At 41.2% G+C, this 21,502-nt stretch overlaps 2 protein-coding genes across 9 annotated transcripts in view; one reads left to right on the top strand and one right to left on the bottom strand.

Moving 5' to 3' along the window:
- The window catches only part of hps3 (HPS3 biogenesis of lysosomal organelles complex 2 subunit 1), a 52,977-nt gene that overhangs the window by 16,045 nt on the left and 15,430 nt on the right, over positions 1–21,502 (top strand). The window contains exons 1-3 of one of the 3 annotated variants that reach the window (XM_058073022.1): positions 1,927–1,999; positions 2,242–2,298; positions 2,383–2,469. The exons of 1 other annotated variant lie outside the window; for it this stretch is intronic. The gene's annotated coding sequence lies outside the window, so the exon portion shown is untranslated. Of the gene's footprint in view, positions 1–1,908; positions 2,000–2,241; positions 2,299–2,382; positions 2,470–21,502 lie in introns of those variants that run through there. One more of the 3 variants, XM_058073023.1, reaches the window with a different exon arrangement.
- bcar3 (BCAR3 adaptor protein, NSP family member) overlaps positions 1–21,502 on the bottom strand; it is a 50,285-nt gene that overhangs the window by 25,082 nt on the left and 3,701 nt on the right. For 3 of the 6 annotated variants that reach the window (XR_009129838.1, XM_058073015.1, XM_058073014.1), the window contains exons 2-5: positions 20,091–20,245; positions 17,034–17,148; positions 3,313–3,505; positions 2,835–3,080 (exon numbers count right to left, since the gene is read on the bottom strand). Coding sequence is in view for 5 of the 6 variants with exons in the window: in XM_058073015.1 (XP_057928998.1) it covers positions 2,835–3,080; positions 3,313–3,505; positions 17,034–17,148; positions 20,091–20,180 (644 nt within the window). In the remaining variant the exon portion in view is untranslated. Of the gene's footprint in view, positions 1–2,834; positions 3,081–3,312; positions 3,506–6,063; positions 6,317–10,915; positions 11,101–17,033; positions 17,149–20,090; positions 20,246–21,502 lie in introns of those variants that run through there. The other 3 variants (XM_058073018.1, XM_058073016.1, XM_058073019.1) reach the window with 3 other exon arrangements.

Raw genomic sequence — 21,502 nt, 5'->3', positions numbered from 1 at the left:
AGCGCCCGTCTGTCTGTAGACGGACTATAAATGTTTGAGTTTTGCTCGTGCAGAGGATAAGGATGTCTGAAAATGATGAGCATGTCTTTCCTGTAAACTACAATCCAGCATGTGGCTAGCATTGCATACTTAGCACCACATCCCCAACCACACAGCGTACTGATATATTTCTGCTGTGACCTCAGTGGATGTCCCCAAACATCGGCCACATCAACCAGCCTTCCCCCCGTAACTCTGCCCTTGGCCTCTTGTCCAATCCGACCAGACAACACCCATGTAAACATTACTGATGCTGAATGTAGAGGGGGGTTTCCACTTTTCCATAGGGAGTTCAAAGGTCAATCTGCAGCACCTCAGCCACCAGGTGGAAGATAATCTCCCAATGAACATACTTGTCCACTGAGCTCTGATTAAGATTCAAAAGCAGTGACGTTACAGACTGTGTAAAATAACCATTGCTAACTTTGACTTTTGCTGCCAGTCTTGCTGAAACAGCATCAGGCGCTTTCTGCTTCTATGACCACAAGACTGACCTGCTAGACAAAGACAACACACACAAGGAGAGAAAGCCACAGGAAAAAAAAGTAAAAAAAAAAATGTGGGAGGTTGTACTCACCACAGTCTTTTTCTGGATTCTGTTGTTCTTTTTGCTTCCCCACATGACATTTAGCATCACCACATGTGGCTTTAACATGGGAGTACACTGTGTGTGTATGTGTGTGTAGTGAGTTTGTGCAGTGCTGACAAAGGACAGATGAGCCAGATGCAGTGTTGGTAGATGACCAACAGATGTCACTGTCAAACAAATACACTATAGCTCTGAACTGCTGTGTTTGACTGATTCATTTTTTTTGGTATAAAAGTATAAAGCACACAGGTGCATATTTTGTACATTTTGACCAATTTGGATTCAAATAGCCTCCTTCTTCTCCTCACTTGGTGGTCTGCTGACCCGCCCACTGAGGCCAACAGAAAGACAATCTGGCCAATCAGGAGCTAGAGCAACATAAGGTCAGGAGTCTAAGGGTCAGCTAACGGGGGAGCGATGGAAAGTCGAGTCGGACTGGCCAGTGGTTACATACCAATGGGGTGCACTCCCTTATCTTTTTATAGGGGACTCATTAGAGGGAAGCTCCGTTTCAAATCAACACGTCCGATACAGAGCAGACTTGCGGCTGCTAGACCAATTACAATTGCCTTCATAAAATCAGGCTTTTTCTGCCCAATATCATACATACATTTTGTCATATCATTATATATAGTATATTATCATTCTATTGTATACTATATGGGCAGCACGGCGGTTGAGTGGTTAGCGCGCAGACCTCACAGCTAAGAGACCAGGGAGTTTGCATGTTCTCCCTGTGCATGCGTGGGTTTTCTCTCGATACTCCGGTTTCCTCCCACATTCCAAAAACATGCCCGGTTAATTGGCGACTCCAAATTGTCCATAAGTATGAATGTGAGTGTGAATGGTTGTTTGTCTATATGTGCCCTGTGATTGGCTGGCGACCAGTCCAGGGTGTACCCCGCCTCTCGCCCAAAGACAGATGACCCACGACCCTTGTGAGGAAAAGCGGTAGAAAATGAATGAATGAATGTATACTATATAATATATTATTGTGTAATAAATTATTAAATGATACAAATTGAGAAAACATTTAAAACCTCCCATTATAACTTTTAATCTATAGCATATGGTATTTCTGAAGCCAATAAACGGCTTATTCAGTTTTTAGACTTTACACTGTCATGCTCCGCATGACACTTCCTGTCTGGTGCTCTTATTTTGAAATGCTGCACTTCTTTCTGGGGGTAAGATACAGCCGCTTTACGAAAATGGAATTGTGCGCAGCTGTTTCCAATTGCAATTAGTTGAGTTTATACATCCAGCGGTTCATTACTTCTGTTTTTGTCACCTGTGCTGTCACGTGACCGTTTTCCTCATCTGGTACTACTGCCCTGGACTAATTTTTGGTTGCCTGTATGCTGGTCAACTGTGAGTACCTGTTCCTGCTTATTCACAATAAACTATAGGCAGCGTCTCTGTACACTTTCATAAACATATACAGTAGAAAATGTGCCAAAAATTACTATTCATTCATAATGTTCATTTTTAATACTTACTTCTATCTATGAATACTTTCATGACCACATACCGTCTGTAATCTAGTTAGATTTCTACACATTCCCTTACCTCCACAACTATTCAATCATCAACATCCATCTTATTCTTTCCAGTGAAAGCAGACAAATTACATAACAGCCAGAAATGATGAGTCTGCACCAAAGCCAAGGGTAGAAGAATGATGTTGTTCACTGTGCAGCCACCTCCGCTTGTTGAAGGTGAGCTGGACTAATTGTCCTACTGTGTGTCAGCAGTGGATGAAAAGGCAGAGAGATGGATCGTGCAGACAAAAGAGTTCACAGTAATCTGTGATCTGCTCTACCACACCCTGACCTACAAAGGTAACCCAAATGCTGGGGGCAACACACACATACATAGCTGGCTACATCAGATACAGTCGACTGTAATCCTACACTAACGACAGAAAGATGGGAGGTCATGATGACGGATGAGGAGTGCGTTTTTGTGTGGGTTCCTTCTGATGTTGAGCAAAGTGCGGCACCCCTCAGGCTTCTCTTGTTTTATAGGTTAATCTGAAGGGGAACCACAGACTAAATCTCTGAGATGATACTGTATTCATCACAATGTTACGACCTGCTCGGTATCAACTTTCAACTTCAATAAAAACCTGCTCTAACAAAGACAAATGCATTGAGCTTTTTGCAATAGTAACATAACGTATCAGTAATTCATCTGCATTCCTTACCGGTAACTGTGGAAGTCATCAATAAGATTTTGGACCAGTGGTGACGTCAAAGGTTGGTGGACACGTGTCATTGCCAATGTTGTGCTTCCACCAAGTACTTGAGTGTGATTGGCTCTGTGGTCCCAGGTATAGTTCGCAGGGTTGAGGGTGGAGCCGCCTCGCTTGCGTCTAGGAAGGGTTCCATGAATGGAGATGTGCTGGTAAGAAGCTGCGGGGACCTCTAGTTCGTTACACCCTGCAGGGAGACTGCGAAAGGAAATTGATCTTTTTGACTAAAGTGGTGTGAAAAAAGTCATCAGACAAGACGTTATCATACTCATACAAGTGATACAACGCAATAATTGCTTTCCATATGATGGAGGCATGCTTATGGGTTTGAATATATCTATGGCTATAGTGTAAAATGCACATTTGGTAGAATATTGTTAATATATATAGTATATATCCAGAAAATGGGCCGCTTGAACGTCCCACTCACCTTGGCCTGGAGCTGAGGAGATCCATGGAGCAGGCAATGGAGGCTTGCAGCTTCCTTGAGGGGCAGCTACTTTCATTGGAGGTCCCGAGGGCTGGGGGTGGAACTGTAGGGTGGGAAATGCCTCCCAGGGTGTGATGTGCATGGAGTGACCTGGGTAGGCTGGCAAAACGCCCCTCTGCCATCATCCTCAGCTCTACAGAAACACCAATCAATGACATTAACTTAACGTTAATTTAAGAGAGAGCTGGATTTCATAATCAAGTTACAACAATCAACAATCTGTTAGTGTGCAATACTACAAATGTCTATTAGATTCAAAGTAAATACAGGTGCAGTATGACTGATACTGATACTTTTTGCTTGAAATTGTTCGGCTTTGCGGTTCGAGTTTTGCAGCTTGATGCACAGTTTTTCAAAAATAAAGCAAAGATACAGCAACTTCGTCCAAAAATTAAAAACATGTTACATATTTTTAGCCCAAAATAAGCATTGGAAGCATAAAAATGGCTAAATGAAGTAAAATATAGATATAAAACTTTTAAAGATGCTGTGAATATGTAGTATTCTACACTAGTCACTCGGTGTCAGTAATGTTAGTAATGTGACTTGACTGCCGAAATAACAGCCTTTTATTTCAGGTTTGAATTACTTTTAAAGATGCTGTAAATATGTAGTATTCTACACTGGTCACTCGGTGTCAGTAATGTTAGTCATGTGACTTGACTGCCGGAATAACAGCCTTTTATTTCAGGTTTGAATTATTTTTAAAGATGCTGTGAATATGTTGTATTCTACACTGGTCACTCGGTGTCAGTAATGTTATTAATGTGACTTGACTGCCGGAATAACAGCCTTTTATTTCAGGTTTGAATTATCTCACAACACAATAATCCCCAATAAAAAGTTAAAACTCAAATCTGAACCCCTGACATCACTTCCTGTATGTCAGTCAATCCGCTGCCTTAGGGAACACGTTTACAAAAACACACACCAGCATGAGTGTGACTTATGTAAGACAAAAAACAAACTAAAGCCTATTGTAATACTACATCACATCATATATCTGACCCTGATCTATACTGTAATCTGAAACACACACACACTGCACAGTACTTGCCAGAGAAGATATCATGCACACATGAAAAGAATGAGTACAACAGGTGCCGCCACAACTACATTCACCCTCACACACCCTTTCACATTGTCATGGATATAAAGCACACATTCCCTGCGGGGTGATCATTCCTATCATGACATGACATCACGCCAGTCGTTTACTCAGTTGTTTCTAATGTCCACAAGGAAGCTGTTTATTGGATGATAATCTGATTGTACTGTATGTTTGAGGAACTCCAGAGGCTGAGACATGGCCGACAGCATTAGCAAATCTCTGCAGATTTAGATATTATCGGCACAAGACAGACGAGCCAGACGTTCTGCAATTTGAAATTCATACGGAGTGTATAAAAATAGTCCACACAGGCTGGTGAGGGAGAAGAATGGATAGAACAAACCAAAGGAATTTCAAACACGAGGCAGTTAAATTCCAACGTTAAACCACTATAACTCCTGACTCTAAACAACTGCCCATGACTGTCTGTATTTATGATATTGAAAGTCATATTAGCAATTTAGTCGTAGTGACACAAGCTTCCACTCAAGACCCAATGTGAAGATGTGTATTGTCATCATTTCTGCCTAATAAACCCTGAATGTCATACAAATGTATAATTATAATAAAAAATACTTATTGATGCATGTTTCTGCAGTAAAAAAAAATCTGCTAACAAAGTGTACAGGACAGATTGGTAGGAATGATGGAAAACTGAACATGTTATCTTCCGCTCTGAATCACTCACTGTACTTCCTCATGCTGGACACCAAAATATCATCATATTCCAGATATATTGGTTGACTAGATGGTTAGTAACAGATTCCACAGGTCCCATGTCAAATCTTCCTATGCTAATGGTAAACAGAGTATCATATATTCTATTTGTTTATTCCATGACCATGTGAAATTGATGGTAAAGGATTGCAAATTTACCGAGACCAGGGGCGCCAAGTTCAGCCTAGTTAGGAAAATCAAGGGTTGAGTCCTGGAGTCGCCTTTTGCAACAGCGGATAATTTAGGAATGTAACTAATAATTTTCCTAATTTTTGTCACTTCAAAATTCAGCTTGCGTGCAGGTTTTAACATACGTCATACGTCTGACACCTCTAGCATAGACCTTTGATAAGCTACTACCTACCAGGCCAATATTTTTTTTTTTCCAACTTCGGCTTTTCTTTTCAGTGGTGGTTATAGAAAGTCAGTCGCATGTTTTGGCTTAATTTCTATGCCGGATGCCATTCCTGATGCAACTCATGTTCTCTGCCATGAAAGGCAAAAAAAGTATGAAACATGACATAGCACTAGCATATATGTATACAGTGGAAATTCGGTTAGCCTATGTCACAGTTGCCCTGTTTTCAGGTGCTGTGAAAAATATTGCCTCGTTGTGCATACACTTAGCGTTCAATATGATACGCTAATATGCTGCGTGAGCCCAACTGTGTTGTTAATGACATTTTTTATCACAAAGCGTCCTTGTTAGCATCCTTAGCCTGCTAACAAAATGGCAACCAGAAACCAAAGGCAACTAAAAACACAAAACATGTTTTTTATAGTTTTACATTTAGAAAACTGTACAAAATGATTATATAGATGATGAATAAAAGGGATAAATGAACATTTGAGGTTACTTTTACCTTCATTTTAAGACGGGACTGCAACCAAAGATGGAACACCTTACTCTTTGTCATGACGCATTTCTTAAAGTCAATTATGTTTCTCACTTTCTTTATCAAAATTCTGGCACTCGCAACTTTCTTTGGCGAGAAACACTCTTGAATTCAAGAAATAACAGGAAGGTGGTGTTGAACAGGTTATCCAGATATTATATATTGGCATCCCCTATGGAAACAACTCTAAACCGTAGCATTATGCTTGGGGTAAAATGCATTATTTACCCAATAGAAAGGAGCCATATGTTTCACTGGCCTTATTTTTGCCTAACACACTTCAGTCAGATGGCGACAACCCCTCTTGGTGGATATTGTATCTAATATTGATGGCTTCCTAACATACGTATATGGTTAATATTGTGCTCTTGCTCCAGCTTTTAATTGTATCCAGACAGGAAAGACACCACAAATGGGTCTGAACCCTTCTATTGAGATGATGATGCCACTTAAAATGCAAACACAGCTGACCACTCAAGGCCTTTTCAGCATGACAAATAAAGCTCATACACACACAAAAACACAGTAAAACCAATTCAGGTCCAGCTGAGGCATGCTGGGTCAGAACGGAGATTCCTGTGAGGGGCAGAAGGACTACAGGGGGACCTATTATAAGACCCCGAGGGCTGGTCAGCTGTGTGTCTGTGTGCAAATGTGTATTTGTGTGGCCCCGACCATCTGGTAGACACACAGCCCTTCTTTAGAGGTGAAAGGATGGACTCTCACTGAGTGAAAACACAGACGTAGAGATCTTTTGACCCTACTTAGTTCAGTCATTTTATTCAAAGCAGATCTATGATAGTAAATAAAAAAAAAAGCGAGTTCCAAGTGGAGTGGAGTTGGTGGAAACTGGACCTCTTTCCATGTCATCTTCCAATACTACTTACTAGTATTTTACTTTTCTCACTCCTGTCTAATCCATTCGTTTACTAAAAGTCCACTTAAAGAGACCCCCCCCCCCCCCCACCAGCCTCCTTGCCTCTGGTCTGTCCATCACTTTATTGCTTTCTCACTTCTTTCTCTCATTGATCTGACATGTTTTAAAATAATGGACTTTTTTCTCTTTACCCTTTCTGTCTGTCATGCAAATGATACTCTCACTACATCTGTCCTCTACATCTGTCCTGTTACTGGATGCAGGCACACAGTCACTACACACGCCATGCACCAAAGGCTTGGAAAAGATGGGGGAAAAATTAAGTATCTTAAATAAACTGAATATCAACCATTCTGCAGAACTATAGACATCTTCAATTGCATGTACAGTATATATTGAAATTGCTATTGGATTATTGAGGTTAAGTGATGATAAAATGACTCTTTGATATTGCACCAAAATCTGATATGAGTCGTAGCTCTGATTTTTGCAGTGGAAGTCATGACTGATGTGCTATGGAAATATGCTCTACATACTTTCCGCTACATGGGACAATATTGACAAAGCACAGGAACTTTGGAAAGCCAATACCAATCATTACCTATGGTGTCCCACACGTTAATTAGCGTGGAAGGACCTTGAACGCCTTCTGTTTTGCTTCTAACGAGACAAAATAACATTACCTCAAAGAAGAGTACAATGAAAATATATGACATATAACATCTCTACTATGTTACACTGTTCTGCACTAGCGGCCCCGCCTCCACCCCCAACACTAAGAGACAAGGTCTCACTCCGTTCATGCTGTTGTTTTATGGAACAAACATGCCAAGGTGTTGAAGCCGATGCACAGAGTGAACTCTCTTCCTTCCCATTTGGAGGCAAGAGATGAGGAAAGCAGATATGAACTTTGCCTGCATTCTTCTGCACTTGAGGAAGCTTTTAGCTATTAGGTGCTTGATGGGAACGATGTTTTACAGCGCTCGTAGTTATTTTGGGCATCTGGGCTTCCAGAAGTGAAAGTCAGATTTCATTTCCTGCACAAACAAGTTGAAGATGTCAGTTGGATCCCATTCAACTTTGAAAGGGAGGTTACATTGATGAGGCGGGATAAGGGCTGGAACACTATATGCCTACACAATGTGTTATGCAATCAAAAGTCAAATGTGTCCATCTTTACTATGGCTGTGAGTGCTTGTAACACTACTGAAATGAGGTCAAGGGGTGCACTGATAGAATATCACATAAACTACTCTTCTAGTACTGGCATTTTTTATTCTTAAAAACGTGACTATCAACACAATCCATCACATAAGGACCAAAAAAAAAAGGAAAGAAAACATTTCGAGCACGAGCAGCTCCTTTCACTTGATAACTAATCAGACGTACTTTGTCCATGAAACCTCAGACAAAACATGTTGACATGTGAATAACTCAATTCCAGGCCTTGGGTTTGGAGACGCACACACACAGCCTTGGGTGGGAAACGATTCCACATTAACAGGAAGAGGAAATGGCAGAGTAAACATTTAGACAGCAGGCAGCTCATTATAGAGCATTACTTTCAATAAAACAAATGTCTCTTCTAGATACAGTATAAGCATTAATGATGGACATAATTCATACTACATGGAATATCAGTGGGGTTAAAATGTGGGGGGGTCTAGAGTACAGAGGTTTGACACATCCAATTTCATTCCCGCTGTGTGTGTTTGACCTGAGGAGCAAGGACAGCCCTTTGAATGCTAATCTTTTATGTACTGAATAGAGATGAATCTTTACCCTACACACAGTGTCTTGCTGCACAAACACACAACACAATGGGGAAGACACAAACATGAACATGCTTGGGAATAAGGGGTTTCCTCTGGCAGGCTAAAACTGTCTTCCTGCTATGGCATGCACACACACACACACACACACAAGTGAATTAGTCAAACCACCCCTGGCCTGAAGTGAACAATGGGAACAACTGTCACATGACTGCGGCTCAGAGCGAGCCTTTGTTAGACAGAGATGGAGGTGTCCTACTGCGCTCTTCAGTATGTGGGCCCACCAGTGTGTGTGTGTGTGTGTGTATTACCACATTATTAAAGCCCACAGCAGTAACCGCTATTTAACTAAGTTGTGAATATACTGACTCAGCCACCTGCAACAACTGCTTGAACATGATGCTGCTCAAGTAACTTCATTTTGCTAAATTAATACACAACTCATGCATGCAGGATTAACTAGAAAACACCATTATGTACAGAATTGTGTATTCATTCTCAATTTCTGTTGTGTATTGTGCTGAATGTATGCACTGGAAAGTGCTGTCTACCTTGGTTAGGTCCTGCACTGGTGGAGCTAACCCTTGAAAATTGCATATTCCGCCCACTTCCTAGTCCTACGTAAGCCACACCCCATGCAACATACGCATGCACGACAGTCATGTTTGCCGTCAGCTAATACTACCGACTAACGTTATCATAAAATGGATAGCTTGTCATAAATTGTCAGTCACTTCTTTAAGATTGCTCTTATGTATGTGCACACGCCACAGACATTTACAGTACGTACGTAAATGCGACAGCGCTGAATGAAAGCCTCTTCATTGGGCCAAATCTTTACAAGGTTTAACTTCAAATTGTAGCGCGCAGACCTCACAGCTAGGAGACAAGGGTTCAATTCCACCCTCGGCCATCTCTGTGTGGAGTTTGCATGTTCTCCCCGTTTCCTCCCACATTCCAAAAACATGCTAGGTTAATTGGCCACTCCAAATTGTCCATAGGTATGAATGTGAATGGTTGTTTGTCTATATGTGCCCTGTGATTGGCTGGCGACCAGTCCAGGGTCTACCCCGCCTCTCGCCCAAAGACAGCTGGGATAGGCTCCAGCACCCCCCGCGACCCTTGGAAAAAGCGGTAGAAAATGAGTGAATGAATGAATGAACTTCAAATTGTGACAAATTTAGACATTTTTTGGATCATTTTGTTATTTTAAATCTGTTCTATTAGTAACAGTGTTTTACATCTTGAATGTCTGTTTGGTTGCTAGTTTTGCTGTGATAATGTCATAAACATTTTTCCTTTCATATTGGTGAATTACTTAGATATAATCTTTACATTATTGAAGTTTTCAATAAAAATGTACTGCTTCAAAAGTACAGATTTGGTACCGGTATCTGATATGTAAATGATACCCAACCCGATACTTTACTGATTCATTATCGATTCACAGTTGGTATAGAATGTGAAGTTACTTAGTTGGTCTGTTGCTAAGTCTTTGGAGACAGTGCTAATGGCTGCATGAAATACCAACCACCAGAAACACAACACTGCACACACAAACACATACCCACCAATCCCAGTGAAACAAGTTTGAACTGAACTATGATAATCGGCATCAATTAAAAGCGGGATTCTCACTGGTTCGTGCAGCTCGAAATAAGATCTGACAGAACATGATGACTGCCCCCCCAACACGCAAACGTGCACATATGTCCATCTCCATCAACACCTCGTGGGTGGCTCTTCAAGACGTGTTCTCATAACTGAGAGGTCAAAGTTTCAGTTTGAGTAGCCATCACTCAACATGTCAAAAGTGTCCCTGAAGAAGACTGAAGCCTTCATAGCTTAAAAATTCTATGTTCAAATGTAAAATTTGAGTGAAAAAAATCATTGAATTCCTAAAATTCGTAACACAATTCAACATAGTGTGTTGTACTTACCGAGCCACAATACACAAATCAAATCACAGATCAAGGTCTTATCTGTCCATTTTCTTGTAATTATTTCCTGCTACACCCAGTGTCTTGAGATGGGAATGCATCAACCCCCAAAAATAAACACATCAAACAAATCAAGTACTGAAACAGTGCCAATAAACAATCAAATGATGAAAACAGCCAGAAGGATAACTGTCAACACCTTAACAGTACACTCACACACACACACGTACCTGTCGGTGTTCCTCTTATCCACTTTCTAATTATCCTTTATATGCTTCCATCAGACGTCTGCATGTTCATAGTTTATGGTTTGAATGAACGACTCAGGAACAGCAGGAGGACAACAACTCTCACGCTGCCTCAGACAGGCAACAACAAGTAGTGGTGCTTGATGGCAAGCCCGGCCTCTTTCCCCCTCTGGGGAGTGATTTGCGAGTCCACAGCCCCCTCCTCCTCATCTACTGTGCAGGAGGAGTTTCTTTCTTTTTTAGCCAAGTTGCATCTTGCACCCCCACCACCAACTCCTGCCCCCCAGCGCAGAACAAAACTCCCCTATGCCCTCCCTCAACTCTGACTCGCCTCCTCTCATCTCCTCTGTGTTCCCCGCACAGCCTCATATTTCATTGCTCCCAGTCTTTTTGTGTGGGACCTTTTACATCCACACCAGCACCAAGCGGTCGGGCGCCTCGAGACGATTCAGATGTGACCTAATGTTGCCATGCTACGTCACGGCTCAGTCTTGTTTGAGCAAGGAAGTTGAACCACTTGACTAAGTGTTGACTCAGCTATAAATCAGCTGAGTCGGAGCGTTGAAAGTATTTTTATAACAAAGATGTTAAGAATGGAAGTGCGATGAGCTACACTTCATGGAGTGGAACTAATAAAACCATTCTAGTATCATATATACTTTAATACATTTGAAATGTATGTACTGCATATTAGCCACAAAGACTCCTATCTTTGTCCTGTGTTGTGTGTTTAGGTGTGTGTTTCAACAAAACCTTTACACTTGTAATGGAAGCAAAGATGGTCAGATGGGATATTCAGTGGATGCCTGCACATTTGGGGTTCAGCATTCAGGGCCCCATAAATGTGAGGAATTACATGATTTTCTCTTGTTGCAAAGAATCCCACATTACATTAACAGCAGACTGGGTTAATCATTGACTGTATTACAGTCATGAAATGTACAAATATCTACAGTAAACTTGAGTATTTTTGTTAATCTCTTATATGTGATTTCATACAGGCATGTTAAAATACCTGGCATTTTTGTGTGTGGGAGGGTGGTACTTCCAGGAACCTTACAGTGAGTCAGGGCTGTCATCACCAAGACGCCCTCCCTTTTTTATTCTTGTTAAATGTTGGCTACAAGTGCGTCTAAATAATCTGTGGTGTGTATTGTTTTTTCTTCACCATATTTAGCTGGAGGTCACTTCCATTTGGAATCATATAATTTCGTTATGAATAATGTATGCACACATAAGTCTGGGAAACAGATGCTAGGATTGAAGTTTTGCGGACAATGAAGAAATCAATTAAACACAGTAAACTGTGAAGCATAGCCATTTCCTTCACAAAGACTCTACCACAGTATTTTTTAGATTGGATTAATTGCACTGTAAAGGAAGCCAGCAACTTCAAGGCTTTATCTTCAACCTGAGCAAAGCCTGGATACCAAAATACTAATTTTCCTCAATTTTTGTATGTGCTCACACCGGGAAAGCAGTTTCCTGTACTTCCTGTTTATGTGCCTACTTTGGCCAACCCTTGATTTGGCACATGGGTATGCAAACCTCATCATATTGGCACAAAGCCTCGCTGACTTATTTCCAAAAATTTACTCCCAGAGGGCACCAGTGCTTTTCAAACAATTAAGTAAATGGAGCCCCCATCAGCATTATGACTTGGTAGTAATTCAGTAATGGTTTGTCCATTATTGTAGTAGGTATATATTAGCTGTGTTAATAATTAACCTGTCATTACGTTGCATACGTCTACCTAATGTTGTGGCTGGGATATACATTATACACTATGGGTGTTACAGGCAGGAAGAGGTTCACTCTGTGCACTGGCTTCAGCAGCTTGGTGTGAATGGAATAAGCCCTTTTGTCAGCCTTTTGTCTCTGTGGGTGGAGACGGGGCCGGTAGCATACACACCAAGTGCAGAAATGCAATGTAATTAAATTGGTAGATAATGTTCAAAATCTTGTCTTGCCTCATAGATCTGATCATAGATTGTGTTGTCTCGTGACATCTCTACTATATACTATATATTTGGGGCGGGGGGGGGGTTGTATATGGGGAACATGGAACTACTGTACATGTACAGAATACCTCCTTGATTTAATGCTCTCCTCCATATCCATACTTCTTCTAATCTCTCCTTGTGCCACTCACTCCCCATTTCCCACACACCCTTTCCTCCTTTCCTCCACCACACGTTTCCTTGGGAATATAGTGTGAACAACCCTGTGCTATCCGTGAGTGTTTTTGATCAGAAACTTCCTTATTACACTTACTTCACTGCATCATGACGAATAACTGTTTTCGAATTCATGTTTTGACTCATTTGTTTCTGTGGAGTATCAACGTCAGAATAAAGCTCATCACCAGATTTTTCTTGATAATCATGATTCATGTTCTTCTTTAGTTCTAACGTTGAAATACACAGCAGGGTTTCCCAGACTTTTCTAGTTAAAGGTTTCACATCATCCTATTTTTCAACAATTTTAAACGAGTCTCTGGGGTACCACAATAGTATATTCAAAGTGCAGTGCCACTAAATCTAGACTTGCTGCTGGAATTTAGACTTTGAAAAATGCTTTTACTAAGTCTTACTGGGAACACGATGATTTGTGTGCCTGTAGCTTTAATGCTAATGTACGTCTGTAGTCACAGCTGCTCTAGGGTAGACTGATGGAAACATGGCTGCCAATTCGTGCCTACAGTCTCTCCGAACACCACCAAACATTCACCATACATTAGTGTGGGCAGCACTAGAGGCAAGGTGGGTGAAGTGTCTTGCCCAGGGACGCAATAACGGGGACTGCTTGGAGGGAAGGATGGAACTGCCAACCTTCCTGTTTCTGGATGACCTATTTAGTTGTTAAATGACCTTAGGTACACGATTGTAGACCTGCACAAGACTAGAATGGGATACAAGGCCATCAGAAAGAAGCTTAGTGAGAAAAACACCATTATGGACTGCTTGGAAGGCCCCCCCTGCCCAAGGAGGCACATGTATAGGCCTGTCTGAAGTTTGCCAGTGAACACGTGAATGACTCCGACAAAGCTGAGAAGAATGTGATGTGGTCAGATGGGACCAAAATTGAGTGTTCAGGGGAGGAGAAATGCTGAGAACAACATCCCTAGAGTTAAACATGGAGGGGGAAACACTCGGTTTTGGGGCTGGAGGGTACAGGAAGAGTTACTTATATTTATGACTGAGGCCATGCGTTGTAGAAACCTGGATCACAACTTCCTGGCCTTAGTCAGAACCCTGAAGATGGGTCGTGGATGGAAAACATACGGTCAAGATGGACTGGCTCAATCTCAATCAGATTCTAGAGCGGTCAGTCTTCCGATTTTAATCTCCTCGAAAATCCGGAAAGAAAGATTACATTTAGAACCTCCAGGATTTGGACAGTCTGTAAAAGAGTGAACACAACCATTAAACTAAAACAGACAATTGTCATTGTCATTTTCTCTTGATGGCAAAGGCAGAAAAGCTTTCGCTCATTGAACGCAGTTGTATTGACTTGCATAAGAAAGATTGCTGCTGAAAGTTGTATTCCCTGATGAGAAAAAAGTGTAAGCTTGACAGTCCTGATGGCTTCCAAAATTATTGGCATTACATCAAGATCCCACCTGAGATCTTTATCGAGGGTGCCCTTGTGATCTGGGGTGTTTTTTCCGTCAATGGAACAATGGAGCTTCAGGTTAGGGTCCAAGGGCAGCTGGCTATCTGGGGATGTTGCAGAAGGCATCCATCATGACTCGAGGCCCTCATCTGTGCGGTTCACAATGTCTTCCTGACAAAGGGCTCCTTCCAAAGGAATACCATTACTCTTTTGGACCATCCTGCATGTTCTCCTGATCTAAATCCAATTGAGAACATTTGGGGATGGATGGCACAGAAAGCGCCATGGACATCACTTCCAGACACTTTTGATCAACTGATGAACAGCCTATTTCAGTTTCATGCTCAATTTTTTGTTTTTTTTGGGGAGGGGGGGGGGGTATTTTCACTCCCATTTCTTCTTTTTTTATTTTGAAGCTGTACTCAGAATTTTGACTAGGAGTGCACACAAAATAGAAATGGACAGATTTCTGCGTGTTCTGGCTCTAACTATCTGGGATCTGTCTAATTTTAGGGATGGGGCCCTCCCTGTTTTGACATATGCTCGATAACAGGAGAATGTCGACAACAATGTTTGTGGTGCTTATGCACACAAACTGACTAAGGTTGATGTTTACAGTACATGTGGTATTACATAACCACAGGTCATGTTCATGAGTATACCACCTTTTGTAGAGATCTAAGTTGACTCATACATCTATCACAGCAAACAACCGAAATAATTAATCAGTTATTGACTGAATATCCTCTGAATAAATTCAGATTCATTCATCTTACATTGATTTTTATATATTTTGTCATTATGAAGTAATGTGATGATAATGCACACATTTCGTTAACATTATGTAAATTTCCGTGTTTAACAGATTAAATTTTTATTGGTCAATTCTGCAATTTGGTTAACATGGAAATGGAGCATCCACTTGTGTGAAATAGCGTGCCTCTAAATGGATGTCATTGAGTTCTACCCTTACCCACAGCCAAACTCCTGTTCAGACCAGCCTTCTTAGAGTCCCTGGAGGGAGGAGGGGTGCTGGAGAGCGCCCCCATTAGGAATTCCATAATTTTACTGGGAGACATTAAATCCCACATTGTTAATGCAAGTGTAACCTGGAGGGGCATGATTGGAAAAACGACCAACACCAACTGAATTCAAGCGGTGTTCTGTGATTTGTCCATAACAAACACCATGTACAAGTACTGGGGCACCTTAGACTGCAGGTCTGAAATTGATCGATCACACCTGCAATGAGAGGATGCTGGACATACTACGTATAGTGAAAAGACGATGGGAATGTTTGTTGGAATCTTCCATTCGTCACACATTCAACTCCCAACACCCAACGGAGGCAGGGGATAAGGAACCTGAATATAAATGGCAGTTATACAGCACTGATGACTTCTCTACCCTGTAATTTGAGTGCGTAATATAATCTACCAATGAACAGACAACACACACACTCTGATCTTAGACACTCAAATCAGTCTGGAACTAAAGCCAAGGACTAAATGAATGAGCCTTGAGGATGAAGTGTAAATACAGAAAAGTGTTTAATTCTGAAGGTGCTCTCGCTGGAATGCTCTTATCAGGGTTATATGTTGACTTGACATTTTCTAAGGATGCTTTCCATGTGTGTGTGTGAGAGAGAGAGTGAAAGAGTGTGTGCCCATACTGAGGCGACATCAATCTGTTCACATTGTGAGGACTGGCATCCCTCCTATAGTGACGAAAGTAAGTGTCTGAAAAGCAAATCGAGACTTTTTTAAGATGTGTGTGTTTCTTTCCAGTCTGGCCTGTGTGTGTAATAATAGGGGTGGCAGGCTGCCAGGCAGGCAGATAATACCACAGTAGTTGGTGTTTGAGTGATTTGAAGTTGCTGTTTCACCTCAGCAACAGTCCGCAAAGTGCAGGTCGCGGCCCCACTGACAGTAACCCAGTACTCCCAGGAATGTGAAAATGTGATTTTTTTTTAAAACTACTATTCTGTAAATACCTCATAACCAATTTCCCCTGGAAAAAGGTTCATCGTCACTTCTGATTCTGGAACAGTACTTACTATGTTGTATTATTGGCTAGGATTTACCCAGACAACAGTTACATGTCACAGAATAATGCATGGGAAGTACACAGTCCAGTGATTAAGCCCAGCAGGACAGCAGGCCTCAGCACTTTTATAGGCAGAGTGTATACCAGTGTTGACGTGCATATGTTCATGTGTGTGCGATTGTCTGTCCTCTTGCAGACCACCCCCCACCAGACCCCCTTAAGGCACATGCAAGTCTTTACATGACACTAATGCTATATGTCTCTGTCGAGCTGTCTGCACTCCTTGGGCTCGGGCACACAAGCACAAAGGCAGAGATGATTGTTTGGGGACTTTAGGAGACAGAACTAACAACGTGATGAGACTGATAAGGAAAGATAATGTTTGTACACCCCTGTGTGTGTGTGTGTGTATGCATGTGGTGACTTTCTGTGTGAGTACCTCTCCTCCTTTCTCGCTCCTTGATGAGGCATAGGGAGGTGAGGAGGTGCAGACGATGGAGGTGATTGTGAACACCCAGATCCAACAAATCACATTCTGAGAGGTTCAACAGGTCCTGAAGAACACACACACACACACACACAAAAATAGAGCTCTCATGAGTGTTTCCAATATCCAATTTCAAGTAAAGTAAACAAAAAAACATGGTTGGGCATTTCTTTAGTTTTAGATTGAAGTTGATTATGCTGATGAATGACTGATGGAAAGATACCAGCAGCCTGATGTATTGTATTTTCACACTTGATAAATACCAATCTATAGTATAAACAACAAGCACTAACCATCAAAAATAATAGATCATTTACATTTATGATGGGTGCGACCATTTTTGGGCAACATTTGCTTTATTGAAGTTGTGTACAGCAGCTTTACATTATAATAAAATAAAATAATGATAAAAATACTAGCAACCATTCCTACATGTTTCACTTACTTTCTGCTCATAATTTGGCTCTTCTTGGTCCAGCTGTTTGATTTGATTAGATTCTGTGGTAAATGTTTGATTCCTTGGTCTGTCCACCAGAGGGAGCCAAAGGAGCCCCAAAGGCGGCTGACGTCAATGCAACGAGCAATAACTCATGAAATGCGTGGCTGGGACGAAATAGATTATGGGCTGAAGTTAAAATAGCTCTTGTTTTTTTATTTTAAACTCGTACTGGTACTTGGCTTATTTTTATATTTGTTACCTCGCTTTAAAGTGTTAAGTTGCCGTGTGATGATTTTAGCATTCTTTGTAATGACCTCCTAAAACTCCTGCAATTTCCAATGGGTCAGACATGTTTTGAGTTTATTTATAGCTAACAATTGGCTCTTGTCAATTAAAGACCTACAGTACATCGTCTTCATTAAATACTCAAAAACGTAAACCAAAGACATGCTGCAGATTGAAGCTAATATAAAACAAATAACTCCAGATGGGCACTTACATTTATAGCAAGTCTATATACAGTATAGAGCTGGGCCCCCTGCATTTTTTCTTTTTACTGATTGTGGCTAGTGGGTCAAAACCTTGTACCCCCCCCCCCCCCCCCCCCCCCCCCTCCCGGCTAGACAGTTTGTTGGCTCCAACAAAATTGTAAACTGCTGAAACCACCGGTGTCGTTCTGTCCCCAAAAGTGTGCCATCTCCTCCCTCCACCATACTCCTGTCATTACAGCAATGTTTAGCACATGAACAAACACCCTGCCACGCTCCCACCTGCACTATGGTATTAACTTAATTGGACTTGGACTGAAAGAGCCCACTGAGGGAGAGCCATAGTCTTTGAACCAGAACTCAACCTTGGACTGTACTAGAAGTACTAAATTACACACACCGCCTCATCACAGGTCCCTCTCACCTCAAACCTCCTTATGTCACGGCACTATTGCTTTGTTGTACAGTGGTATTTTGGTTGGCATACGTTTCATTAGCATATGTTTTTCGGTTAATGTAAAAAATGTTTCTGAGGTTTGTGTACATTTGCAACTTGCTAATTTCTTTGGATCCATTTTGGGTTGTTTTGCAAAATAATTTCGAAAGGAAGGCAGATACTTGAGGTGAGAAATAGTATTGAATTCAAGAAATAACTCACGGCAAAACACGAAGGTGGTGTCTGTGTTGATCTGGCTGCCATATCGTGTCTTTGGAAACAACACATCTTCAACCAAGGTGAAAATAACTTTCTCTTTAATTTATTGTTTAAATGTACTAAAGTATAGTTATGATTCATTATAAAAACATGTTTTGGGTAATGTTTCTGGAACAGATTCATAGGTTCCACGGTATTAGTTATTACGAACATTCTGTAGTCAAACAGTTTAGTTTTTGTACGTGAGAATAGCCGTGTTATCTCTGAATATCTCTCTCTCTCTCTTCTGTCTCATCTTTATGTCCAAAACCAAGTTGACATCTTTTCTTTAGAAGATTATCCAGATATGAGCTCTCGGTCCTGTCCTGCAGAGAGTTGATTTAACTAATGTGGATGTTGGTTTTGTCCCTGTGAACGCTGGTGTTGCATGATCATGGCCGGCCATTATTGACTCTAAATTAATCTGTCATCATTTTGAGAAAAAAAGTGAACTTCTAATACATTTTTATTTGATTTTTGACAATTCAGTTCCATTTGAAGTATTCTAAACTTTACTCATGGCCAATGGTGATTCTGTGTGCCGACTTAGCCAAGTAACAAAAAGCCGGGATAGCTGAGAACCACTGAGGTGGATATTGTTGTTCTAATACCTGAAAAGAGTCAGTGATGCTGTGGATGATGTTGGATGATGGAGGATGGTGTTGATGTTGGAAATTCCATCACTGACAACACGCTGCACACACATACGCACATTTCAGCGTTTTCTCATTGTGCTTTTTCCTTCTTTTTAAACTATATTGTGTTTCTGCAATGGTCCTCTCTGGGAGGGGAGGACACTGATTTGATAATTTATTTTTCTTAATGTTTTTGCAATTGACCAATTTGACCAATGCATTATGAGTAATGGAAGGTAACAGAATAATTCAAGTCTTATTGGCTAATACATCTAGCTAAGGGTCAAATTATCGTTACTTAATGGCCTTAACAAGATTCTCCATTTACTCGTATAAGGTTAGCATTAGGTTGTATTGCACTGCTTTAAGTGCTACTTTTATTTACACATCTGTTCATTTGCACAGTGTGACTCTCAAACAGTTAAGTCATTATTTTACAACTACATTTTTCTGAAGTAAAAAGTAATGCATCTAGATCCATATCTGCAGCTCACATATATCGATAATGGCTCGTGTGAATGGTTCAACATGAGTGGACACAAATGGATTTCATACTTAGAGGTCACCCAGTACTGCTATTTTCCATTATTACTTTTAGGGTGACCTCCATTTGAAGATAATTGAAAATCCAAATTCACTGTGATGAATGATGAATGAATTACAACCACAATGATATCACATATTTTGATTTTCTGTGCTGCTCTTGTGACACAACAGTAGCTACAATATAGAGCGAGACGATATATTGTGTACCTCAACACCATCATATTCTTGCTCCAGCGCAGTACAGTATTGTGGTAATCCGAGCTGACTCAGCCATCGGGAGATAGACTGGTGCTTCATGGTCCACAAACCCAGGCATGAGCAGGGACATATACATGCACTCTTTAAATATGTTCAGTTGAAACCTGAAGGAGAAGATATAAATTGTTAAAATCAACCATGTTTTCACTGTATTGCAATGTGATGTGTTTAAACAGTGTGGGCCAATGCATGCATACTTGTATGAGTGGGTGGTACTTGTCATTTTATTTTGCATGTGTGTACAGCTGTGTGCTGTGCTAAGGACAGGACACAGCGAACATTATCAGGCGGAGAGGCACTTTCTGAGCATGTGCAGTGACCTCACGCTGACTCCATTACATTAAGTATGGCTATACGGGATGTCACTGACTGTTACCAAAGTGACTTCTACCTGACTGACGCCAACGACTCTCAAAGAAACTTCACTCAATCACCAATCTGCGGCAGTGTCATCATGTACATTAGAGAAGAAGAGTGCCTCACGCACTCTATGAACTCCCATTTCCAGTTTAACCTATTGGATTGGAGTCACATAATACACTTGACATAATTTGGTACCTGTTTTTTTCTTGACATTCCCAATACTACTGTACTATACTACTGTAATACTACTGTACAGCTGGAAGTAAACAACTTTCTGGGCATTTTTCAGCCAGATGATCCTGGTAAGAACGAGCAGTCCTGTCTGCTGCACAGATGTATTTCATTTTATTGTTGAGTTTTTATGAATGTGAGTGAAGTGTGAATGGTTGTTTGTCTATATGTGCCCTGTGATTGGCTGGCGACCAGTCCAGGGTGTACCCTGTCTCTCGCTCGAAGACAGCTGGGATAGGCTCCAGCATGCCCATGGAATACCGGTCGGACATCCCTATTTTTTTATGGGAGCAGAATCTCCTCCATCCTCTGCATCAAACCTACATCAATAGAGATTGAGCAAGGCACTGAACTACTCAATGTTAATAAGTATTACTTATACATTTGGTACATTGTGTTTATTTCTTCTGGGTTGCCTGCTCACAAACCGTGTCATTTGTCAAAGTAAGGGACACCACCAACTGGCCAAACCAAATAATTTCACACTCCTTGTTTAAAGGGAAAGCAAAAAACCCCAAAGTGCTGACAGAAATTAACTAAAGGGCAAAACAATGGCAGCTTATACATGCAGATAAGTTTACCAAAACTAAAAGTAAACTAATGCTCTCCCCCAAGAGAGTTCCACTTCCTGTTGAGTCCAATCCAACCATTCTCTCCCGTTCTGACCTCTGCTGTTTCCCATGACCACATTTCTCCAGAGTGCTGTCCCAGCATCCATTTCATCATAGAGAACTATATATAGACTCATCTACATCCCTCATGATGAA

Source organism: Doryrhamphus excisus, chromosome 5 (assembly GCF_030265055.1).
Source record: "Doryrhamphus excisus isolate RoL2022-K1 chromosome 5, RoL_Dexc_1.0, whole genome shotgun sequence".
NCBI classification, from domain to species: Eukaryota; Metazoa; Chordata; class Actinopteri; order Syngnathiformes; family Syngnathidae; genus Doryrhamphus; species Doryrhamphus excisus.
The sequence above is the reverse complement of the archived record's forward strand: the minus strand, read 5'-3'. Positions and strand labels throughout refer to the sequence as shown.